This window comes from Stegostoma tigrinum, chromosome 22, assembly GCF_030684315.1.
Source record: "Stegostoma tigrinum isolate sSteTig4 chromosome 22, sSteTig4.hap1, whole genome shotgun sequence".
NCBI lineage: Eukaryota > Metazoa > Chordata > Chondrichthyes > Orectolobiformes > Stegostomatidae > Stegostoma > Stegostoma tigrinum.
This window is the reverse complement of record NC_081375.1, coordinates 54,251,673-54,276,879: the sequence shown is the minus strand read 5'-3', so window position 1 is coordinate 54,276,879 and position 25,207 is coordinate 54,251,673. Positions and strand designations below refer to the sequence as shown.

At 43.3% G+C, this 25,207-nt stretch overlaps 1 protein-coding gene across 1 annotated transcript; it reads right to left on the bottom strand.

Moving 5' to 3' along the window:
• Window positions 1-212: 212 nt before the first annotated feature.
• galk1 (galactokinase 1) lies at window positions 213-25,207 on the bottom strand. Its single transcript, XM_059653846.1, has 8 exons — window positions 25,011-25,207; window positions 18,791-18,980; window positions 16,717-16,836; window positions 14,783-14,918; window positions 5,583-5,764; window positions 3,407-3,557; window positions 2,225-2,387; window positions 213-962 (listed from the first exon to the last, which is right to left on the bottom strand). Exons 1-8 carry the CDS (start codon window positions 25,173-25,175, stop codon window positions 891-893), a joined length of 1,179 nt encoding a protein of 392 aa, XP_059509829.1. The 5' UTR covers window positions 25,176-25,207; the 3' UTR covers window positions 213-890.

Below are 25,207 nucleotides of genomic sequence, written 5' to 3'. Positions count from 1 at the left end.
GCTCACAGTGTGGGCTCAAATACAGAGAATGGCCACATGGATACATTATTAAGGGAGAGAGGGGTCCAGTTCCCTAAAGTAACATTCTAGTAAAAGTCCATTTCTCCAAGGAAACAAAACAAAAAGCTTAATTAACTTGCCAACAGAAGACTACTGCATCCAGCTGTGTTGGAAGAGACAGACACTAAAATTTTGACAAGAACAAGATGGTAACAGGAACAGAACATTCATCCCCTTTCAGGTATTCCAGCAATCTTCACTGAATAGATTCAAGGCTGAGTTCGGCAGATTTTTGTTCACCATGGGCATCAAGGATTGAGGGCAGAAAAGGAATGTGGAGTGAGGCAACAATCAAATCAGCCATGATCTTATCAAATGACAGACCAAACTTGAGGGGCTGAATGACCTGATTCTTATGCTTGTGTACATTCAATTAGATCGTGGCTGACCTGTATCTCAATTCCACTTACCTACTTTAGTTATAAACCCTTATGCATCAAGCAGCCCTGGTATAAACATGGAGGACATGAGAAAGAGACTGATGACTCCTTCAAACCTGTTACAGTAGTGCAGATGACAGGCAGCTCTCCCAAATATATCTGCATAATGGCTGTGTTGGGTTCTGATGTACAATACTCCACACTAAGCCAGGGGATCCAATGGACTAAAGGTCATATCTGGTTCCTCACCAGGAGTCAGGGGTTTCAGTTTTTGTCACCCATCAGAGTCAGTTATTGACAGAATTCCTCTGAAAAATGTTTTCTCTCACACATTTGTCAAAATTTTTTTCCATATACAGGGGTCAGGCGAGAGTTGCTTTGTGGATTGTTACACGGCTCCCTCGAAGGGATGTAGATAATTGTCAGTGTTGGGATGGTGAGAATATGTTCTTACAGTTTCAGTACATGGGCACCACTGGACGGTTTAGTTATATAGAATGTTGCTGTTCCACTGTACTTGTCCTGTTAATGAAAGACGGTACTTTATATTCTGCAAAGAATCTTCAGGTTAGAAAGCCAATATTTGCAATGAAACTCGTCAGGTGGACAAGATAAAACGGCAAACAGCACCCACCCCACATGACTGGGCCACCACCCAAATGCACCCCATAGGACTGAAAACAAGCAGAAGCCATATTATTGCTTTTTATTAGTATTTGTTGTCAGAAGAAGAAACTATAGGGGCAAGCAAAAGATTCTATCACATGAAATCAGAAGAGACAAGAAGCCAAGAGACTCAAGGGGAGGTATTACAGATGCAGAATGTCTTAATACGTTAAGATCAGGAAAGGGAAAAGAACAACAGAAAAAACCCCAAAGGTCTTGGTTAGACGACAAGTAAGATAACAAGCAGGCGGCTGGTGAAAAGCTAAGTACAGCCCACCAATAATATATATTCCAGGCATTGACATGAAAGACAGTTATCAGTGGGACTAAATTAATAGATTCCCAGAATGGATTAATTCTGTCCCACTGTGGTTAGACAGACAAGAAACAAGATTAATGAAGCTGTGTGTTATGTTGAGGACCTAATTAAGATCCAAGTGTTTTGGTCCACTGAAACAGCTAAATACACTCCCAACGATTCAGCAACAATGACAGAGGCACACCCAGAAACTACAACTCCATTAGCAGAGTCAGAGTTATTCCAGACTCATAAGAACTGAGCCTCATCTTATCTACAGCACATGGACTGTAGTTCATCATCATCTTCTCAAGGAAAGCTAGAGATGGACAATAAATTCTGGCCAGCCAACGATGCCCACCTCCCACCAATGAATAAAATAAAAACTAACAACCGATCAGTCTTGAGAACTATATTGTTCCCCAGTACCCACTGCTATTTTGAGGGAACAGAATTCTAGATTTGCACTACACTTCTTTCCAGTGGTGAACAACCCGCTTTCACTTTGAAATGCCTTACGCCAAAGTAAAATTGTACTGGATCACCCCATTTGCAGAAATATTTAATACAACTGTATTTTCAAATTTGTGCATCCAGTTATACTATTGGACATCCATCAGGAAGGAAATTCCAAACAGAGCTGCAATTATGTAACTATATTCCCAATTAACCCAGAGGATTAACTGCAGTCCGCTCCTAACCCAGAAGATTAACTGCAGTCCGCCCATAGCCGAGAGAATAAGTTGAAGTCTGCCCTTAACCCACAGCATAAACTGTTCCCAACCAGAGGTCAAATTGATCTTTGCTTTTTAAGCATTACCTTTATCCGCTGGATGGTTTTTTCCACAGCTGCAGCGTCCAATAATGTAACTATACAGCCACCGAAACCACCTCCAGTCATTCGACTGCCATAGACCCCCTGGCCATCCATTACTGCAGCAACCAGTTCATCCAACTCCGGGCAACTGACCTCATAATCATCTCTATCAAACAGAAGAAAGTGAGAGAGGTGGGAACTTTGCCGGTTAATTCCAATCTTCTTCATTTTCCATCCTGAAAGTATTTTACCCAATTTCCTGTCCTTGGCAGCTATGCTTGAACATCAGGCGCTAGTACCATCCTTAGAGTGTGACTGAGGAAACGCGCAATATACACAAGCATAGCTCATTCAGTGGTATACCAAATAGTGATTAGGAGCACAGAACATCTCTCATTTTTCCTCACTAACCCAGGAATGCCAAGGTCTACTGTACAGCTCACACAGCTTGTTCAATCTGGATAAAAGGAGCCATTGCAGACTCACTGAGATCAAATCTGGAATTCAAGTCTGATATACATCAAGATCTCACATTTGTCTAGGATACAATTGCTGATAAAGTAGTGAGGTCAGACGTATGGAAACATTTCATCGGAAATGTCAGACCACGCCCATCATTTCTGAATATCAGACTTTACCACTCAACAGCGTTGTATTAGACTCAGGTTGTGAGGCTGCATTATGAAACCAACATCACACTACCTGATGCAAGGCCTACGCTGGACTGAGATTGGCACTCAGTATACTTGAAGCATTGGACACGCAGATTGTGGTCGCTGGCAAAATGCCATGTAATTCTCACACCATGATCACTTGGGCTGTGAAAACAATATAGCCATAAAACTATAGGTTCCAGATTTCCAAACTCCTTCCAATAATGAAAGAGAACATTTGACCTTGAAAGTGCCACATACCGAACGGGATATATGTACCAGTGGGTACAGATCTGTCACTATACCACACTGGGCTATGGCACCAGTGCGTACAGATCTGTCACTATACCACACTGGGCTACCTGTACAGGCAATGCCTGCACAATATATACAACATACATTGGGTACACCCAGCACTGGTGCGTACAGGTCTGTCGCCATATAATCAGTCTCGACCATAGAGGAAATAAAATATTATCAGAGCATCATCTCACTCTCCACTCCCCTCACTCTGCCCCATATTCCTTTGTACCTCAGTGAATTGTGGCTCTGCACCATCAGCTTCCCAAACTCTTGGTAATCCCTGGATTTCAAAGCTGCGGCTGCATCAGTCGTGCGTTTGATTTCACTGATAACGTGACGGGCCCTGCAATACACCTCCTTATCCAGATGGGCCTCAGCCGCTAAGGGCAAGAGAGATAGGAGACAGACAGAGCAGAAGTGGACACATGGGAAGGAAGGAGAAAGAGAGGGTTCAAGTATGATGGGATGGAAGGAGAGGAGGCACATGAGGGAGGGTGGGCACATGCAGGGCAGAGAGAAGAAGCAAGAGGTAGAAATTAATTACATCAAGGTAGAAACAAATATATATTTCTGTCGTATATTTCAATAATCTATTTCAAGATATCCCAAATGCTTTACAGCCAATAAAGTACATTTGAAGTTTTATAATGTAAGAAACATATTGTTCAAAATGTGTACAGCAAGTTACCACAAACACAACTGAGATGAATTTACTGCACTTGCTTCTTTGGGAAGCCAGTTAATAGTATGGTATCTAATCAAACTTTCCAAAATTACTAAGCTAGTGGCACAGTGCTTAAACCTGCTGCCTCACAGCAACTGGGATCCAGGTTCAATTCCTCGGGCAACTGTATGTGTGGAGTTTGCACATTCTCCCGGTGTCTGCGTGGGTTCCCTCCGGGTGCTCCGGTTTCCTCCTGCAGTCCAAAGATGTGCAGGCTAGGTGGGTTGGCCATGCTAAACTGCCCATAGTGTTCAGGAATGTGTAGATTAGGTGGGGTATAGGGCGATGGGTCTGGGTGGGATGCTCTGAGGGTCAGTGTGGACTTGTTGGGCCGAAGGGCCTGTTCCCACACTGTGGGGATCCTATGATCTATAAAAAAATTCTAATCCAATTATTCCCTGTGATAAAGAGATCAACATTTACTTACAACAATTTCATAACCATCAGATATTTTGTCATCTAGTTGTGGAGTTTTACTGTCTGCACATTGGCTACCCACATAACAATCCTTTGTATACTCTGAATGGGATTCATTGTTTGTATTAAACTTTGGGGCATCTTAAGAATCTGAGAGGCGCTCTGGGCAACATCTGGCTTCCTTCCAATGTTAATACTTTCAGCTGCCCTTTAGTCTGGGTTACGAGAATACAGAACGCTTTGCCACAAGCAATTATTGAAATTGTCAGTTAGTCAGCAGTTTCAAGAATTAATTAGATAAACACTGGAGGGAAAAGACAACATTATAGCAATTGGGGTAAGGTAGAATTGATATGAAGAGCAATACAGCTAGTACCAGCTTAGCCCCAGATCCGGTGGAATAGCTGTAACTTCTGACCCTATAAAATCAGTAATAGATTGTTCTGTGGCCACGGTCCCTTGTGTACTTTGAACAAGTTGGAAACTGGTACTGAATGGGACCGAGTGGACAGGAGCACGCTTCCAGGAACGCAGACAGAAACAGTGGTCGTAATTTTGAATTCTGTCAAGTAATTCTTAAAAAATAATTATTGGGATGTGGGCATAGGTGGCAACGCATCATATCTTGCCCAAGACTGTGTTCTCAAATAGGTGGTAATGAGCCACCTTGCTGACACACTACAGTCCATGGTGACACGACTCCATCGTATAACTAGAGAGGGAGTTCTGGGATTTTGACCCAGCAACAAAGAAGAATCAGGTCGCTGTAAGTTGGAAGAGATGGTATTGTCCTTGCAGGGTGGATTTGGAAGTTATGGCCAAAGCAGAACAAAAATGGAGAGAGATGTAAATTAGGTGGTGAACTTACAGCCAATGTCATATAATTACTCCAATGAGCCCAAGAGCAGATCCAAGAAAAGCATGTATTTATATAGTGCCTTTCACAACCTCGGAATATCCAAACTGCCTTACAACTGAGTAAGTGCCAACTATGCGTCCAAAGGAAAAAAATCACTAGCTAAGTTGAAAGTGTAAATCCACGATGTATCATACAAGTCACTTACTGTCCTCATGATGGCAAGTAATGTCACCACCTTGACTCTGCATCATGATTTTCCCACCAATGGAATTCATCCTTCACATGCTTCTTAAACCAATCTTCCCCAGTACTCCTTATTTGCTAATTACCAATGTGCCCTTTCTCTCTGACCCTACCCACCTTATCCATTTAAAGACAAGATGCAAAAACCAAGCTGGTACGCACCTATCAGGTCAGCCATGGAAACATCTCGGAGACTCTCTTTTCCAAGCACCTTTGCAGCTTCCATGCACTGCATGCGTCGGGTTGGGTACTCACTTCCTGTCAGAGTGTGTCTTACATTGGAGTTTGTGATCATAACCACCAAACTGGGATCATTGAGGGGCACAGGGGTAACTTCCAAAGACCTGAGGTTGGAACAGTACGAGTTTAAATATCTCAAGCCCTATGAATTTGGCTGCTTCACTCGGAGGACAGCACAAATGCAGATCCAAAAGAACAGTCACAAAATATGAAAACAATTAACCTCACACCGAACAGGTTCCCAACAGTGTCTGAGAAAAACTCACAAGCTTATCTTTGGCCTTTTTCTGAATTTTGTAATTTTTTTGAGCTGGGTCATGTTATTTACATGGAGACATCCAGATTATTCACTTCTTTCATCAAGTACTCCCAGGGCAGGTACAAGAGATTAGATACAGATTAAAGCTCCTTTATTATTTCCTCACCAAATCTCTGAGGACAAACGCCACATGGATTAGATATAAACAAGATTAGAACAATAATTTAGGTGTGGGCATAATTTAGTTTAACTGAATCATTTACGTCCTCTAATTAAGGTTACGCTGAACCACAGATAGGCAGACTGAAGTCAGAGATATGATGAGAAAGTAGATAATGCTGCTTTATCCACAAAGATACAATGGGTCTGGATATCTTCTGACCTTCTATCTTAATGACATCATCAGGCCTATCTCCATTCATGTCAATTCACTTAGTATCTAAAAATCTAATTTCTTTCAGTATTCAATATTCTCAATGAGTACCCAGACTTCTCTGAAGTAAAAAAAAATCACATTTATAACCTTTCAAATTAAGGAATTTCTCAGAACAGAACTAAATTATAGACCCCTTATTTGGAGTCTGTGACAACTCGTTCTAAACATTAGCCAGTGGAAACATCCAGTGTTTATTCTGTCAGGCACCTTAAGAATTTGGTATCTTCAGTGACAGCACTTCTTCCACTTAACTGCAGGAACTATAGATCTAGTCTCCTCACACAACAGTCCCATCCATCATCCCCGGAATCAATCTGGTAAACCTTCATCATACTCTATGACAAGTACAGCCTTCCTTCAGAAAAAAGAACCAAAAACCTACTACTTCTAGGCATATTCTCACCATACATGTACAATAAGACTTCTTTACTCTTATCCTCTAATCTTTTGTAATAAAGGCCAACAGAGCATTTGCTTTCTAAATTGCTTGCTTTACCTGCATGTTAACATTTGGTGATTTATGTACAAATACCCACAACCCCTGTTCTGTTGCATTGTTCATATGCCATTAGAGGGAACTAAAAGCTGCAGGGAGAACACATGCACTGCCTTGGGACTAGGGGCTGGAGATTTACGGAACCAAAGATCAGATGCAGGGAGGAAATAAGTGAGTGCAATAAATAAGCAGAGAAATCACCTCCTCTGAACACTGCACTAAGCCCCCAGCATTCCCTAATTTACTTAGCTGCATGACTTGAAAATTATTTTGATCGTCACTGCTTGATTGTCAGTTGACTGAAATTTCTATCCAACATCGGTTTTTCTTCCTGAAAATCAAGACGATCAGCTCACCTGCATGCGCCACTTCTCATCTTTCCTTTCATTCACTCGCACATTACCCAATTGTACCCTCGCCTCAGTTCATGTTATCCTGAAATCCTCACTCACATATTGATTTCCTCTGGGCTCCGCTAGTTCAATCCCGGCTAGCCTCCCACTTTTGACCCTCTTTAACCTTCCAGATCATCCAAAACCCTGCTGCAACATCTTAAATCACACCTCATCCTATTCACCCTTCAATCATGCTTGCAGACTAGCAATGAATTCTGATTAAGCAATGACTCAATTTTAGAAATCACATCCTTGCTTTCAAATCTCCTTGCTGTCCTCTCTCCTCCCTGCTTCTGTAATCATATGTAGCCCTATGACCATCCAAACTCCTCCAGTTCTTGAACATCCCTGATTTTAAATACTCCAGGAGTGGCAATCAAGCCTTCACCTCTGGAATGTCATCCTAAAAACTAGTACACCCTAGAACACACACTCTAAGTTTTTGGTCACCTGACCTGATATCACCTTGCGTGTGTATCAGTGCCAAATTACATTTCATAATACTACCTCAAAGCACTTTGGATCAGAGGAAGAAGAACAGGAACACAGAAACATGAACAGTCCATTCAGCCTGTCAAACCTATCTGCCATTCAATACAATCACATCCGATCAAACATTTCAGTGTCATTTATTCAACCCATTCCCACAACCCTGTATGCCACTGGTGATCAGAAAACGATCAGTCTCGACCTCAAACACACTCAATGGTTGAGTCTCCACAGCCCTGTGATAGAGAATTCCAAAGACTCACAAACCTCCAAAAAAAACCTTCTCATCTTGCACACAACTGGCATGCCTGTTACTTTTATGTAATGTACACTATTCTAGACTCCCAGGGGAAATATCATACCTGCATCTACCCAGTCTATCCCTTTAAGCATTTAAGATATAATGACAATGAAATGTTTAAAGCAGCCGGATGGGCAATTCTGCATGAGGCTTTGAATAAGCAGCAAAAGGGCTGGAACCAGGTGAAGTATGTCTTCAAACCAATCTATGGTTTGGTTATTAAAGCCATATTACCAAAGCAATGATCTAGTCTTTAAATGTATAAAAAGGAAGAAAGACACTCAAGTCAAGAAAGGCCTCTTGCAGAACAAGACTGGGAAAATAACAACGGGGAACCAGGAAATGGCCAAGGAATTGAATAAGTACTTTGCATCAGTCTTCACAGTAGGTGAACAAAAGGAGAGAGGAGTCTAGCAAAAATAAGTTAGAACAAAGTACAGTTCTGTGACAGCCTAGAAGTGCAGGTAAATGAACACAGGAATTTGTCATTAAATACCCAAGGTTATGAAGCTATTTTATATATATCTGGAATTAGAAAAGAAAAACAGGACTGAAGCTAGAGTCAAATTCAGAGTGGGATTAAATGGGGCGGGGGTTGGGCAGAGATGAACAGGGAAGAGAATCTCTGAAAACATCCGAAATCAGATCAAAATTAATTTAAAAGTTTAAAAACAGAGATACAGTAATCTTGATGTCCAGAGAAGTCCAGCAATTGGGAAGTTAAATTTAAGAAAAGCTGTTGCACCCACTGATGAATTCAGAGAGTAAACTGACAATCATAACTTGAAGTTTAGGGGGTGCAGGGGTGGAGGGGCCTGAGTGTATGTATGCACAGATCATTTAAGATGGCAGGGGAGGTGGAAAGAGAAGTTACTAAGGCGTACAGTGTTCTCAACTTTATTAATAGTGGCATAGAGTAAAAGAGCAAGGGGGTGATGTTGAGTTTGTGTAAGACACTTGTTAGATCTCAGCGGCAGTACTGCATACAGTTGCGGGCACCACATTTCAGGAAGATGCAAGTGCACTGGAGAAACTGCAGATGAAATTTACAAGAATAGTTCCAGGAATGAAAAACTTCAGTTATGAGAACAGACTGAACTACAGGCAGTCCCCAATTTATGAACACTCATTCTTATTAATAAGATTTCACACTAATATTTATTTTAAATGACTGGCATATGAATGTTTTCTTGCACTTATAAGAGCTATTTTGTATCATAGCTGTGACTTGCGCACAAATTGATTTATGAACATACTGAAGAATGGAAGCCGTTTATAACCTGGGGACTGTCTGTACTTGAGACTGTTCTCCTCAGAGAAGAAAGCTGAGAGGAGATTTGACACAGATCTCCAAAATCATGAGCAGGCTCGACAGTAGATAAAGAGAAGCTGCTCCCGCTTTCAAAAGAAAAAAAGAATGAGTGAGCACAGACTTAAAGTGCAAAAAAAGCAAGACTAATGTGAGAATAAAGTGAGTAGTTAGGGTATGGAATGCACTGCCTGGATATGTGATGGAGACGGGTTCAACTGAAGCATTCAAAAGAGCACTGGATGATTATTTGGATACAAATAGTGCAGAGGGCTACGGGCATAAGGCAGGAGACTGGCACTAAGGAAAGAAAACTAGTGCTGGCAAGATGGGCCAAATGGCCACCTTCTGCATTGTAATGATTTTGTTAACTTCATTAGGACCAAAATGCACCCATTAACACGGCCAAAGGAGTTGAAACAGTGGAAGACAGGAACCTGGGGGAAAAATGGGTAAAGTGGCAGCAGGCAGTCAAAGACAAATAAGAACCTTCCTAGGAAACTGACCACCCAGGAGCCATCTTGAATCACCAGGAGAATTTCCCAGCTCTTCAGAATAGTGGCGTAAGATTGTTCACATTCATCTGAGACCGCAAATAGTTGAACATCTCATCTGGGACTAAGGACAACAGCTTGCAATCCTTCTGACCAGTGAGCAAGCAGGACTGGAGCAGAGAACTTTGGGAGATCAGCAGCATGTAAATATAGGCCAGTGAGTAGAATTTCAGCCTTTCCATGAGACCAGCATGTGCAACTGGGACCAGAACAGAGGAGTCTGGAAGAGTGACTGAATAAAGCGTCTCTGAAATTTCCCGCTCCGAGTTCAAATCAATCGGAGAGACACCACAAGAAATCACCGATTTCATTGGCTGAGGAGGCTACTACTGGAGACTACCTACAAATTGTCGTCAACTAGTACAACGTAGATTCTTTAAACTAGTGATTATTTGTGGATTTAACTGACATATTCTTACATAAATGTAATTTTAGTTTTAAAAAAAGGAGTAACTAAGGGGCTTAAGGGAAGTCATGGCAATGGAGCTCAGACCTGTGATATGCTCCTCCTGTGGCAAATCATGGAAGTTTCAGTTGTCCGTGGTGGCCACATATGCAGGAAGTGCGTCCAGCTGCGGCTACTGGCAAACTACATTTCAGAGCTGGACCTGCAGTAAATTTGCTGTGCAGCATTTGTGATGTTGAGCAAGTCACTTCAGTGAGGTGGTACCATTACAAGTGAAGATTGAACTGGCAACCATCAGGCAGAGTAACTGAGACACTGTTTTGGACACTACTGGGGAGGTGACTGTGCAGGTGAAAGAACTTCACAGCACCATTGGTCGGTCTGCTGCACAAGAGGACAGGAAGACAAAAGGTAGGTTTATAACAATAGGGTATTTAATTGTAAGGAACAGGTGGGCATTTCTGTGTCTGCAAGGAAGACTTCAGGCTGTATGGTGCATCTCTAATGCAGTGTCAAGGATGTCACCGAATAGCTGCAGGGTATTCTGATGAGACAGGAGCAACAGACAGATATCATATCTGTATCAAGAGAAAGGGACAAAGTCCTTGAAACATAATGTAGGGAACTAGGAAGTAGCTTAAAAACCAGGACCCAGAAAGTTGTAATCTCTTTCAGCGCCATGTTCAACTGATTATAAAAGTAAGAGATTAGTCCTGAGTAATGTGTGGCAGGAGAGATGATGCAGGAGAAAGGTCTTTAGATTTCTGGGACAACAGGAGTAGTGAGACCAATATGAGGTGGATGGATTGCATCTGAACCAGAAGACAACCAACATTCTTGCAGGAAGAGATAATGGGAACTGCAGATGCTGGAGAATTCCAAGATGATAAAATGTGAGGCTGGATGAACACAGCAGGCCAAGCAGCATCTCAGGAGCACAAAAGCTGACGTTTCGGGCCTAGACCCTTCATCTTCTTGCAGGAAGGTTTGCTCATGCTATTGGGGGGGGGGGGGGTGGTTTCAACTAACTTGGCAGGGGGCGTGGGATCCTGAGCAGGGGGAGATGCACAGCCAAAATGAGAAGAAACAGTAATTGAGTCAGGAAGGCACAAAAATTATAGGCCACTTAGGGGTAAAGGAAGTTTGGCAAGATTGGATGGTATTTATTTTAATGCAGCGGGTCTAACGAACAAGGCAGATGAATACAGGGCACAAGTGAAAGCTTGGGAGTGTGTTGAGATTGCTGTCACTGAAACATGGTTGAGAGTGGGATAGGATTGGCAACTCAATATTCTAGTATGTAGGGCCTTCAGGCAAGATAGGGATGGGGATAAAAGGTAAGGAGGGTGTCACAGTATTGATCAGAGAATCAGTCACAGCAATGAGGGATGGTATCTTAGTCGGCTCCTCAAATGAATCCATATGAGTAGAACTTAAAAACCTAGAAGGAACAACCACATTGTTGGGAGTGTACTATAGGCCCCTAACAGAAGTAGAAGAGTAAATATGTAGGCAAATTTCACTGTAAAAGTAATAGAGTAGTGATATAGGGGAATTTCAACTCACCCAACATTAACAGAAGTCATCATAGTGTGAAAGGTTTATGAAATAACTCCAGAGAGGCTGGTATCCTGTCACCAAGTCACCCTTTATTATACATGGAGAGTCTCTGACACTGATCCAGCTCCCTCAGAGCTAGCTCTCAGGGTGAACAGGATGTCTGACACCCTGGTTTATATCTGTCAGCCAGGGCTCCCTAAGGAGACCAGATTAACAGCCCCAACCAGGGAACTCATATTGTATGAAGTGCACCTGAATGACCTCATTGCAATCACTACAGTTCAGAGAGAGCAGAATTCTTAAAACACACCATAGAGAGCTTTTAAAGCCTGTATGTTGAAGACCCTACAGGGAGGGGACAATCCTTAATTTTAGGGAATGAAGTATCAATGCGGGAGTATCAATGTGATTGCTGTCTGCAAAAACAACTCCGTTAGATTCAAGATAGTTATAGAAAAGGGCAAGATGGGCATGAAATCCAAGATCTAAACTGTGGAGAGGCCAACGTTAATAAGATCAAATATAATTTGGCCAGAATGGACTGGCAGCAGATACCTTTAGGTAATCCATTCAGAGCAGTGGGTATAATTCAAGGAGGAAGCAGGAAGAGTACAGGGCCATCATGTTTCAGTAAAGAGAAAGGGTGGGACCAACAAATCAGGAAACCCTGGATATTGAGGGAAATACAGATTGGATAAAGAGAAAAAGGGAGGCTCACAGCAGATACTTAGGACTCAGAACAGCAGAAGCCCTAGAGCAGTACAGAATGCACTAGGGAGAGAGACCAAAAGGGATATGAAAGGCCATAAGATACAGGAAGAGAATTAGTCCATTCAGCCCATCTAGTAATGGCATATAAAACAATGGAAAATCCTAAGATATTTTACAAGTACATGAAGGATAAAACAATAACTAGAGAAAGAACAGGGCCCAATAAGGTACACAGTGGTAAGTGGTGCGTACAGCCAGAGAATGTAGGTCAGATTCTATATGAATACTTTATGTTAATGTTCACTAATGAGAGAGATGATGTGGTTAGAAACCAGGAAGAAGGTCTGTGATACAATTAAAGAAATTAGCATAGACAGAGAGGAGGTTCTGAGCTTCTGGCGCGTTTTAAAGAAGATAAATTTCCAGGGCTGGCTGAAATGTATCCCAGGCTGCTAAGTGAGCCAAGGGAGCAAATAGGACTGCTCGCAATAATTCTTTTCTGGACAAAGGAGAGGTGCCAGAGGACTGGGGAGCAGCCAATGTGGAAGGAGGAAGGGATAAACCAGGAAACTACAGGCCAGTCAGTCAGTTTAGTCTCCATGGTAGAGAAACCATTGGAAGCAATTGTGAGGGACAGAATTAGTCTGCACATGGAGAAGCAGGAATTAATCAAGAACAGTCAGCTTAACAGTTTTGTGAAGGGAGGTCATGTCTGACCAACTTGTTCAAATTTCTTGAAGAGATGAACTGGTGCGTAGATGTACATTTAACGTGGATAATTTTGACTTCAGCAAAGCTTTTGATGAGATCCCACATGGGAGACTGATGGCAAAAGTAACAGCCTAAGGGATCCAAGGAAATTTGGCTAAGTGGTTCAAAATTGAGAGCATCAGAAAGCAGAGGTGATGCTTGGGGTAGTTTTTGTCACTGGAAGTCTATGTCCAGTGGGGTTTGATTTGATTTGATTTATTGTTGTCATATATACCAATATACAGTGAAAAGAGTTTTGCTTGCTCTACAGGTAGATTGTACCATGCAAAGTGCATCAAGTAGCAGAGTACAGTATTACAGCTGAATAGAAGGTGTACAGAGCATGATCAGCATTAACATTTGAGAGGTTCTGTAAGGATCAGTGTTGAGGCCCTTGCTGTTTGTAATATAAATGTTTAGTCTTTAAAGTAGAAGGGCTTATCAGTAGGTTCACAGACGATACAAAAATTGGTGAGCTGGTAAGTAGTGAGAGGATAGCCTTAGACGACAGGAGAATGTGGATGGGCTGACCAATAGCAGATGGTGTTCAATCAGGAAGTGATACACTTGGGAGGACAAACAAGGCAAGGGACCACATGAGGAACAGTAGGAAGAACTGAGGATCAGTGGAACCTCAGTGCGCATGTCAACCAGGCCCTTATGGTAGCAGTACAGGTAGATTTGTTATGAAGGCATATGGTTGGATACTAGGCTTTATTAACCAAGGCATAGAGTTTAATAGCAGGTTACGCTAGAACTATTATTTATTGATTAGGCCACAGCTAGAGTATTGTATGCAGTCCTGGAATCCACCTTGCTCCGATTCTCTGACGAGGTTGCAGAAATTTACAAGTATGTTGCTTGGGCTTGAGAATTTTAGTTATGAAGATAGCCTGAGGTTGTATCTCTTGAACCAGAGGCTGAGGGCAGACAACTTTCCCCCTTGAAGGAGGGATCAATGACAAGGGACATAGACTGAAGGTAAGTGGCAAGAGACTTAGAGATGTGAGGGAAAAAAATCTTTTCATCCAGAGGGTGGTTGGAATCTAGAACTCATTGCCTGTAAGGGTGGAAGAGGCAGAAACCCTCAAAACATTTAAGAAATATTTAGATAAGCACATTGCGATGCCAAAGTGTGGTCCAAGTGCTGGAAAATAGGATGAGAATAATGAGGTGCTTGTTTTTGACCAGCACAGATTCAATGGACCAAAGAATCTTTTTCTATGCTCACATAGATCACTATGACTGTATGAATCAGTCAGCTCAGAATTCCTTCAATACTACACTGGGGTGTCAGCCCACATTTTGTGCAAGAATTCTAGCAGTGGATTTGAACCCACAAGCACCTGACTCGAATGGTAATAGTCATCTGATCCATGACCAAAACAAAAGCCACACAGAATGTCATGAGATCACAGGTCACACTCAACAGATGTGTATGCCTTCCTTAGCTCACCTGCAATCAATGAGTAAGGCATGATCCTTTTGCCCCATCACCGAGATGAACTGGTCCATGATTCCACAGGGCATGGAGGCAAAGGTATGTTCAGCTTTCTGACAAGCCAGAGCCTTTTCCATTAAATCTCCATCATCTGATGATCAGAAAACTAAACATAGTCAGGGCTCATTTGCGCTATTACCACCACCTCACGCTTCATCTATGATGTAGAGGCATGGTTCCTACTGCCAGGATGTGTATCTCAATAATCCATAACACTCTTTCTCTCCCATCCTAAGTAGTGTGCCACACTTATTGCGCGTATTCTCCAAAGCCAATGCCTGAGTTTAAGTGCCTCTTTAATTAATCAGTTGTAATTTTGATGATGTTGGCAATGTCCATTCCACTTTTTGGAGTGGAATCAAGTGTGTTAAGTGTAGGAAAAAGGTCCCTTCACCAAAGGACATTAGTAAATCAGTGGGATTTTTAAGTCAATCCAGCAGCAGCATTTATGGGTAACTTTTTTTCCTGGTGCCAGCAGATTTAATGAATTGTATTTAACTTGTGCCAACTGTATTTTAATTCATAGGCTCTGACCTGCCAGTCCTGTACATTGGCTTTTTTAAAAAGCATGTTCATGGGACATCAGCATTTCATGCCTGCCTCTAAATGCTTTGGAGAAGTGGTGCTGAGCAACTTGAAATACTGAAGTGTTTTGTTTTATTCACTCATGAGTACACCACCGCCTAGGCCAATATTTATTGCCCATTGCTGTGGATCTGGAGTGACATGTAGTTCAGACCAGGTAAGGATGGCCGTTTCCTTCCTTAGAGGACATTAATGTTGGATTTTTCCTGACGATCCACAATGGATTCATGATCATCATGAGACTCTTAACTCCAGACATTTTAATTGAAACCAAATTTCATCATCCACCAGGGCAGGATTTGAACCCAGGTCCTCAGATCATTATCTCGGTTTCTGGATTAACAGTCCAGCAATAATAGAGCTAAACCATGTAGTGTAGGTATATTGAGTGTTGCTACACAGGGAGTTCCACGATTTTGACTCAGCTGCAGTGAAGTTATGGTGAGAAAGTCAGGGTAATGTGTGGCTTAAAGGGGAATTTTCAGGGTGTGGTGTTTCCGTGCATACATATGCTGATGCTGTCCTTCTACATGGTTGGGGTTGCACAGTTGGCAGATGGTGTCAAAGAAGGCTTGGTGAGTTACTGCTGTGTATCTTGCAGAAGGTACACACTGTTCTATAGTGCATCATTGGTGAAGAAGCAAGTGAATGTTGAAGGAGGTGGATGGGGTGCAAATCGGGCAGACATAGAGTAGACATCCTACATAGGGTTGCGCTATGGAGCTGCACCTATCCAGGAAAGTGGAGAGTATTCCGTCTCACTTCTAACTAATGCCTTGTGGAAAAAACACTGGGAGGTGGGAAGGGAGTTACTCACTGCAGGATTACAAGCCTCTAACCTGCTTTTGTAAACACAGTTTATATGGCTAGTCCAGTTCAGTTTCTGATTAATGGTTACCTTCACGATGTTGACAGTAGGGGACTCACTGATGTCAATGACATTGAGCATCAAGGGGTGATGAATAGATTCTATCTTGTCAGATCTGGTCAGTGCCTGGCACTTTTGTGATGTAAGTATCTCTATAAAAGGTCCATGAGCTTTCATAAAAGGTTCGTAAAAGGATTCAAGCCAAGACTTTATAGCAGTCAGTGTACTTGCCCTGATCGCTATAATGACCCAGCCAAACAGTAGGAACACCTAACACAGTAGTTACCTTGCTTGGCCATTTGAATACCTCCAATATGTAAACTCAACAACTAGACTGGAGATGGAGGAGACTTTCATCATTAAATCTTCTTGGGAGCGGTAGAGGCAAAGCAGAGATTGATAATTTTCCAATTATGAAGCATCTCATTTCACTCACCTGGACAAATCTGCTGTAGGAAGGTGTACATAGCAACTTCCAAAGATGCTGAACTGGACAAGCCTCCACCTAACGGAACATTACTCGCCATCACTGCCTTAAACCCAGGGAGTGGGCCCGCTGCAGAGATACAATAGACAGCATATTCATACGAGTGACATGGCAAAGAAAAACGCTCAAAAATTTAAAAACTACCAGCAAAATAGCTAAATCTATCTGCTGTATACCAGATAGTGTCCCTGGTGCATCTGAAAACACTAGTTATATTCCACTTGGCAATATTTACCTATGAGAAATTCTAGAGAAATTACACACGAACTAGCAATTATAAACAAGGAACTACAAAACAAAAGTGGTGGAAAGGTTGACAAGATTGCATAAGAACAGTAGAAGACAGAACTGTACATATTTTGCTATAATCTCCCATTAATTATTGTAGCCTGGATCTGGAGGCCAACTGATCTGCTGGTTATTTTCAAAGAAGCAACACATTACAAGCTGCAGGTCTGAACACACTTACTGTTAACAGTACACTATCCACATAACTGTTTGCACTTCCAATAATAGTGCCCAACTAAGGGAAAGCAAAGCCTTCCTGCTTGGCTCTCCAAAAAACCCAACTGGAGCAGAAACATTATTTGCTCTCATCTGCAAAATGGTGCTGGAAGCTGGACTTCAATACCAACAGCAGACTGTATTTATAGAAACACAGAAACTAGGAGCAGCAGGTGATTTCGCCCTTCGAGTCTGATTCACCATTCAATATGATCCAGGCTGATCCTCTGTCATGATGCTACGTCCCCACTTCCTCTCCACACCCCTTAACACCTTTAAAATCTAAATCTTTATCAGACTCTTTCTTGAATATATTTAGTGACTTGGCCTTCTGTAGTACAGAATTCCAGAAGTTTTCTAGCTTTTGAGGTGGTCCCAAATGGTCTACTCTATATCCCAAGATAGCAACTCTCAGTCCTGGATCCCTGCACCTTGTCAATCCAGCCCTGTTAGTATATATTTCAATCAGATCCCCTCATATCCACTTAAACTCTAGTGAACACAAGCTCAGTTAAATTAATCTTTCCCCATAAGACAGTCCTGCCACCCAACGTACCTGCCAAGTGAACCTCCACCTCACTCCCTGCCTGGCAAATTTATCTTTTGTTAAGTAGACAGACCAAAACTGCACACAATACTCACCCCAAGACCTTGCATAACTGCAGTAAGATATCTCTCCAGAACTCAAATCTTCTTGCAATGAAAGACTTGAACCCGGGCCTCTTGTCCAGGTAAGGAAATTACCACTGGACAACACTTGCATTCCTGGTTGCTTGTGCACCTGCCTTTGTACATTCATATTTTTCAATCCAGCACCATTTCAATAAGGAGCAGCAGTTCACTGAGTCTGTTTCATCATGCAATGCAATCGTGGTTGATCTGATGATACTCAACTCTACCCTCCTCCCTTGTCCCTGCAACCCTCAAGTACTTTACTCCTTAAAAATCCGTCCATCTCAGCCGTGAATATACTTAATGATCTATGGCCCTCTGCAGTAAAGAATTCCACAGATTCACTATCCTCTTGTAGAAGAAATTTCTCATCTGTATTAAATGGGAGACCACTTACTCAGAGATTAGGTTTTCTCATGAAGAGAAATAACCTTTCCTAATCTAGTCTGTTAAATCCCTTAGGTGTCTTGCATAATAATACTGTCTTTCTGGTCTGCACACCAAAGTTATATAACTTCATGTTTAGCCACATTATGTTGCATCTGCCATGTGTTTGCTCACCTTATCTAAATCACCTTGTAGCCCCCTTACATCCTCCTCAAAACTCTCAATTCCTGCCCACCTTGGTATCAGCTAATCAATTTGTTCAAAGATAGTATTACACCTATGGAGCGGGTGGGACTTGAACCTGGGCCTCTTGTCCAGGTAAGGAAATTACCACTGGACCACAATAGGGCCCCCAAATTAGTATCTTTCTTGTATGATCATCCCTATTTTGGACTCTCCAGACCAAAACAAATTGCAGCTCAACATGTTAGTGATCTCCAGCAGCAACAAATGCTCTTACCCCTGTAATGGTGAATAACTCCCTTCACGTAGTTAGCCCAGCAAGGTATGCCAGGACTCAGAGGCTTTGATTCAGATGGCACAGGAAATTCCAGTTGCTTTGGTTCATCTGCCTCCTTTGCGGTGGTAAGTAACGAAATGATCCCATCTGCACTCTGACAGCCGACAACCACTGTGACCATCGGGACAGCCTTAAGGAATAACAGATTATTAACCATCAGCTATCAACCATTTCAAAAATCAGACTACTAAAGAATCTCTTTTTCCCTTTTCTTTTCAAGCTTCTGTTCCTAAAGTTCACCACTTTGCTTTAAATCTACACCTCCACAAATGAAACACTCATTCAGCACTTAAAAATATTTTATTCCAAGCAACATCATTGATCTATATAACAGCACTGACAGAATCAGAAAGTGCCAAGCCATTTTACAAACAACACTCTGATTTGTACTGTTATAATGTACAAAGTCTGGTAGGAAATCATAGCAGTCAGGCAGCATCCAAGGAGAGACAGAGCAGCTAACAGTTTGATGCTGTCTGACTCCCTCTGATTTCCAGCATTGTTTGCTTCCTGCACAGCTTCCAGCATCTGCAGTAATTTGCTCCTATAAAGTCTGGCATCCATCTAACCAGCTCAGTACATCAGGATCCCACAATCAGTTTTCTGTTTTACTGACAGTGGCTGAACGATTAGACAGGATTTGGGGGAACACGCACCCCAGCTACCCCTCTCCCTCCCAGCCAGAAACCCTCCTCCCCATTCTTCCTCAATGCCAACCCCTGCCCACAACTTCTTAGCTCTCTCTCCCTCCCTCTGGCTTGTCAATCAAGTTCTTTCGCACCCCATTTCTACTCTCCTCCCTATTATCTCAAATACATCCCTATCCCTCAGCTCATCCCTTTACTTCTCCCACTAAGCCTTCTCTCACACTTGTTCCCTTTTGTAAGACTCCTGACTCAGAGTACTTCCCTCAAACCACTGCCACCCCTTCCTCCCACAGTGGCTCAGTGGTTAGCACTGCTACCTCACAGCATCAGGGGCCCCGGGGTTTGATTCCAGCCTCAGGCAACTGTTTATGTGGAGATGGCTTGCTCTCTCTGTGTCGGTTTCCTCCGGGTGCATAGAACATAGAACACAGAACATAGAAATTTACAGCACAGTACAGGCCCTTCAGCCCTCAATGTTGTGCCGACCTGAAGCCCATCTAACCTACGCTATTCCAGGTACGTCCATATGCTCATCCAATGACGACTTAAACGTACCTAAAGTTGGTGAATCTACAACCGTTGCAGGCAAAGTGTTCCATACCCGAAGGGTATGTTGCCTCCCAGGTGCACGGGTCAGGGATGTCTCCGATCGGCTGCAGGACATTCTGAAGGGGGAGGGTGAACAGCCAGTTGTCGTGGTGCATATAGGCACCAACATATAGGCAGGAAACGGGATGAGGTCCGACAAGCAGAATTTAGGGAGTTAGGAGCCAAGTTTAAAAAGTAGGACCTCCGAGGTAGTAGTCTCAGGATTGCTACCAGTGCCACGTGCTAGTCAGTGCAGAAATGAAAGAATAGCTAGGATGAATGCGTGGCTTGAGAAATGGTGTAGGAGGGAGGGGTTCAGATTTTTGGGACATTGGAACTGGCTGTGGGGAAGGTGGGACTATTACAAATTGGACGGTCTAACCTGAACCGGACTGGAACCAATGTCCTTGGGGATGCTTTTGCTAATGCTGTGGGGGAGGGTTTAAACTAATGTGGCAGGGGGAATGGGAACCAAATATTGGACAGAAAAGAGGTAGAAACAAAAGCCTGTAGGGAATTAGATAATGGAGTCAGTGTGAATAAAGGGAATAGCAGTCGAGGAGCAGATGATGAACACAAAGGGGACAGGCGGTCTGAGGTGCATTTGTTTTAATGCGAGAAGTGTAGTAGACAAGGCAGATGAGCTTAGGGCTTGGATTGGTACCTGGGAGTATGATGTTATTGCTATTACTGAGACTTGGTTGAGGGAAGGGCATGACTGGCAACTAGTTGTCCCAGGATATCGATGCTTCAGGCGGGATAGAGAGGGAGGTAAAAGGGGCGGAGGAGTTGCAGTAATGGTCAAAGACGATATCACAGCCGCATTGAAGGATGGCCCCATGGAGGACTCAAGCAGTGAGGCAATATGGGTAGAACTCAGAAATAGGAAGGATGCAGTAACAATGTTGGGGCTGTACTACAGGCCTCCCAACAGCAAGCGTGAGATAGAGGTACAAATATGTAAACAGATAATGGAAAGGTGTAGGAGAAACAGGGTGGTGGTGATGGGAGATTTTAATTTTCCCAACATTGACTGGGATTCAGTCAGTGTTAGAGGTCAAGACGGAGCAGAATTTGTAAGGTGTGTCCAGGAGGGTTTTCTAGAGCAGTATGTATGTAGTCCAACTCGGGAAAGGGCCATACTGGACCTGGTGCTGGGGAATGAACCCGGCCAGGTGGTTGATATTACTGTAGGGGACAACTTTGGAAATAGCGACCACAATTCCGTAAGTTTTACAATACTCATGGACAAGGATAGGCGTGGTCCTAAAGGAAGAGTACTAAACTGGGGGAAGGCCGACTATACCAAGATTCAGCAGGATCTGAGGAATGTAGATTGGGAGAAACTGTTTGAAGGCAAATCCACATTTGATATGTGGGAGGCTTTTAAGGAAATGTTGATTAGCGTGCAGGAGAGACATGTACCTGTGAAAATGAGGAATAGAAAAGGCAAGATTACGGAGCCATGGATGACAGGTCAAATTGTGAGATTAGCCAAGAGAAAAAAGGAAGCATACATGAGGTCCAGGCGACTGAAGACAGACAAAGCTTTGCAAGAATATCAGGAATGCAGAGTGAATCTGAAAAAAAGGGATTAAGAGGGCTAAGAGAGGACATGAAATATTGCTGGCAAACATGGTTAAGGAAAATCCCAAAGTTTTTTATTCATATATAAAGAGCAAGAGGGTAACTAGAAAAAGGATTGGTCCATTTAAGGACAAAGAAGGAAAGTTACGCGCTGAGTCAGAGAAAATGGGTGACATTCTTAACGAGTACTTTGCATCGGTATTCACCAAGGAGAGGGACATGACGGATGTTGAGGTTAGGGATAGATGTTTGCTTAGTCTAGGTCAAGTTGACATAAGGAAGGAGGAAGTGTTAGGTATCCTAAAAGACATTAAGGTGGACAAGCCCCCAGGTCCGGATGGGATCTATCCCAGGTTATTGAGGGAAGCGAGAGAGGAAATAGCCAGGGCCCTAACAGATATCTTTGCAGTGTCCTTAGACATGGGTGAGGTCCCAGAGGACTGGAGACTTGCTAATGTTGTCCCCTTGTTTAAAAAGGGCAGCGAGGATAATCCAGGTAATTATAAGACCGGTGAGCCTGACGTCAGTGGTAGGGAAGCTACTGAAGAAGATACTGAGGGATAGGATCTATTCCCATTTGGAAGAAAATAGGCTTATCAGTGATAGGCAACATGGTTTTGTACAGGGAAGGTCATGTCTTACCAACTTAATAGAATTCTTTGAGGACGTGACAAAGTTGATTGATGAGGGAAAGGCTGTAGATGTCATATACATGGACTTCACTAAGGCAGTCTGATGGAGAAAGTGAAGTCACATGGGGTCCAGGGTGTGCTAGCTGGATGGATAAAAAAAACTGGCTGGGCAACAGGAGACAGAGGGTAGTAGTAGAAGGGAGTTTCTCAAATTGGAGACCTGTAACCAGTGGTGTTCCACAGGGATCTGTGCTGGGACCACTGTTGTTTGTGATATATGTAAATGATTTGGAGGAAGGTGTAGGTGGCCTGATCAGCAAGTTTGCTGATGACACTAAGATTGGTGGAGTAGCTGATAGTGAAGGGGACTGTCAGAAATTACAGCAGAATATAGATAGACTGGAGAGTTGGGCAGATAAATGGCAGATGGAGTTCAAACCGGGCAAATGCGAGGTGATGCATTTTGGAAGATCAAATTAAGGGTGAACTATACAGTAAATGGAAAAGTCCTAGGGAAAATTGATGAACAGAGAGATCTGGGTGTTCAGGTCCATTGTTCCCTGAAGGTGACAACGCAGGTCAATAAGGTGGTCAAGAAGGCATATGGCATGCTTTCCTTCATTGGGCGGGGTATTGAGTACAAGAGTTGGCAGGTCATGTTGCAGTTGTATAGGACTTTGGTTCGGCCACATTTGGAGTACTGTGTACAGTTCTGGTCACCACATTACCAAAAGGATGTAATCTTGCCTTTTCTATTCCTCATTTTCACAGGTACATGTCTCTCCTGCATGCTAATCAATGCTTTGCAGAGGGTGCAGAGGAGGTTCACCAGGATGTTGCCTGGTATGGAGGGTGCTAGCTATGAAGAGAGGTTGAATAGATTAGGATTACTTTCATTAGAAAGACAGAGATTGAGGCGGACCTGATTGAGGTCTACAAAATCATGAGGGGCATAGACAGGGTGGATAGCAAAAATTTTTTTCCCAGAGTGGGGGACTCAATTACTAGGGGTCATGAGTTCAAAGTGAGAGGAAGAAAGTTTAAGGGAGATATGCGTGGAAAGTTCTTTACACAGAGGGTGGTGGACGCCTGGAACGTGTTGCCAGCGGAGGTGGTAGACGCAGACACGTTAGCGTCTTTTAAGATATATTTGGACAGGTACATGGATGGGCAGGGAACAAATGTACACAGACCATTAGAAAACAGATAGCAGGTTAGGCAGAGGATCTTGATTGGCACAGGCTTGGAGGGCCGAAGGGCCTGTTCCTGCGCTGTAGCTTTCTTTGTTTCATTCCCTTACTACTCTCTGAGTAAAGAAACTACCTCTGACATCTGTCCTGTATCTTTCACCCCTCAATTTAAAGCTATGCCCCCTCGTGCTCGCCATCACCATCCTAGGAAAAAGGCTCTCCCTATCCACCCTATCTAACCCTCTGATTATTTTAAATTGTTTCAATTAAGTCACCTCTCAACCTTCTTCTCTCTAACAAAAACAGCCTCAAGTCCCTCAGCCTTTCCTCGTAAGACCTTCCCTCCATACCAGGCAACATCCTTGTAAATCTCCTCTGCACCCTCTCCAAAGCTTCCACATCCTTTTTATAATGCGGTGGCCAAAACCGTACGCAATACTCCAAGTGCAGCCGCACCAGAGTTTTGTACAGCTGCAGCATAACCTCTTGGTTCCGGATCTCAATCCCTCTATTAATAAAAGCTAAAACACTGTATGCCTTCTTAACAGCCCTGTCAACCTGGGTGGCAACTTTCAATGATCTGTGTACATGGACACCGAGATCTCTCTGCTCATCTACCAAGAATCTTACCATTAGGTCAGTGCTTTACCTTCCGGTTACTGCTACCAAAGTGCATCACCTCACACTTGTCTGCATTAAACTCCATTTGCCACCTCTCAGCCCAGCTCTGCAGCTTATCTATGTCTCTCTGCAACCTACAGCATCCTTCGTCACTATCCACAACTCCACCAACCTTAGTGTTGTCTGCAAATTTACTAACCCATCCTTCTACGCCCTCATCCAGGTTATTTATAAAAATGACAAACAGCAGTGGACCCAACGCCGACCCTTGCGGTACACCACTAGTAACTGGTCTCCAGGATGAACAGTTCCCATTAACTACCACCCTCTGTCTTCTTTCAGCAAGCCAATTTCCGATCCAAACTGCTATATCTCCCACAATTCCATTCCTCCGCATTTTGTATAATAGCCTACTGTGGGGAACCTTATCGAACGCCTTGCTCTGGTTTCCTCCCACAGTCCAAAGGTGTGCAGGTTATCCACTGGAAATACTGAATTACAGGGAAGTGGTGGGTCTGGATGGGATGGTCTTCAGAGGGTTGGTGTAGAGTTGAGGGGCTGAATGGCCTGCTTCCACACTGCAGCGATCCTGATTCTCCAGTCTCCATCTTTTCACCACTGTCTTCACCCTTCAACGTCTTCACCCTTCAACTTCCCGAATGCTATTCCTCCTCAAAGCCTCACGCAGAAACTACCTCCACTACCCTCCAGCCCTTCCTATACCCAACCCCCAAACACAAACTCTCTCCTGCACACCAACTTCCACCCAATGTGCCTCACTTCTCCCCCTCCCTCATTCTAAACCCTCTTCCTCCACACGCCCTTTCTCTAATGTCTTGCTTCTCTCCCTCTCTCCTAACCATTCGGCCTTCCCTCACCATACTCTCCCACTCACCACAGGCAACACGAATCCCTGATTATAGTCTGTGTGCTCCCCGATAAGATTCACTCTTCCCGGAGCGGCCACGCCGACTTTGGGTTCGTACATCGGGTAATTCTCCCTGAAAACCCGCAGCGCGTCCTGCAACAATCTTCCAACCCCGGAATCCGCCATCACCATACACACAGGCAACCAGCCGTGCCTTCTTCCAA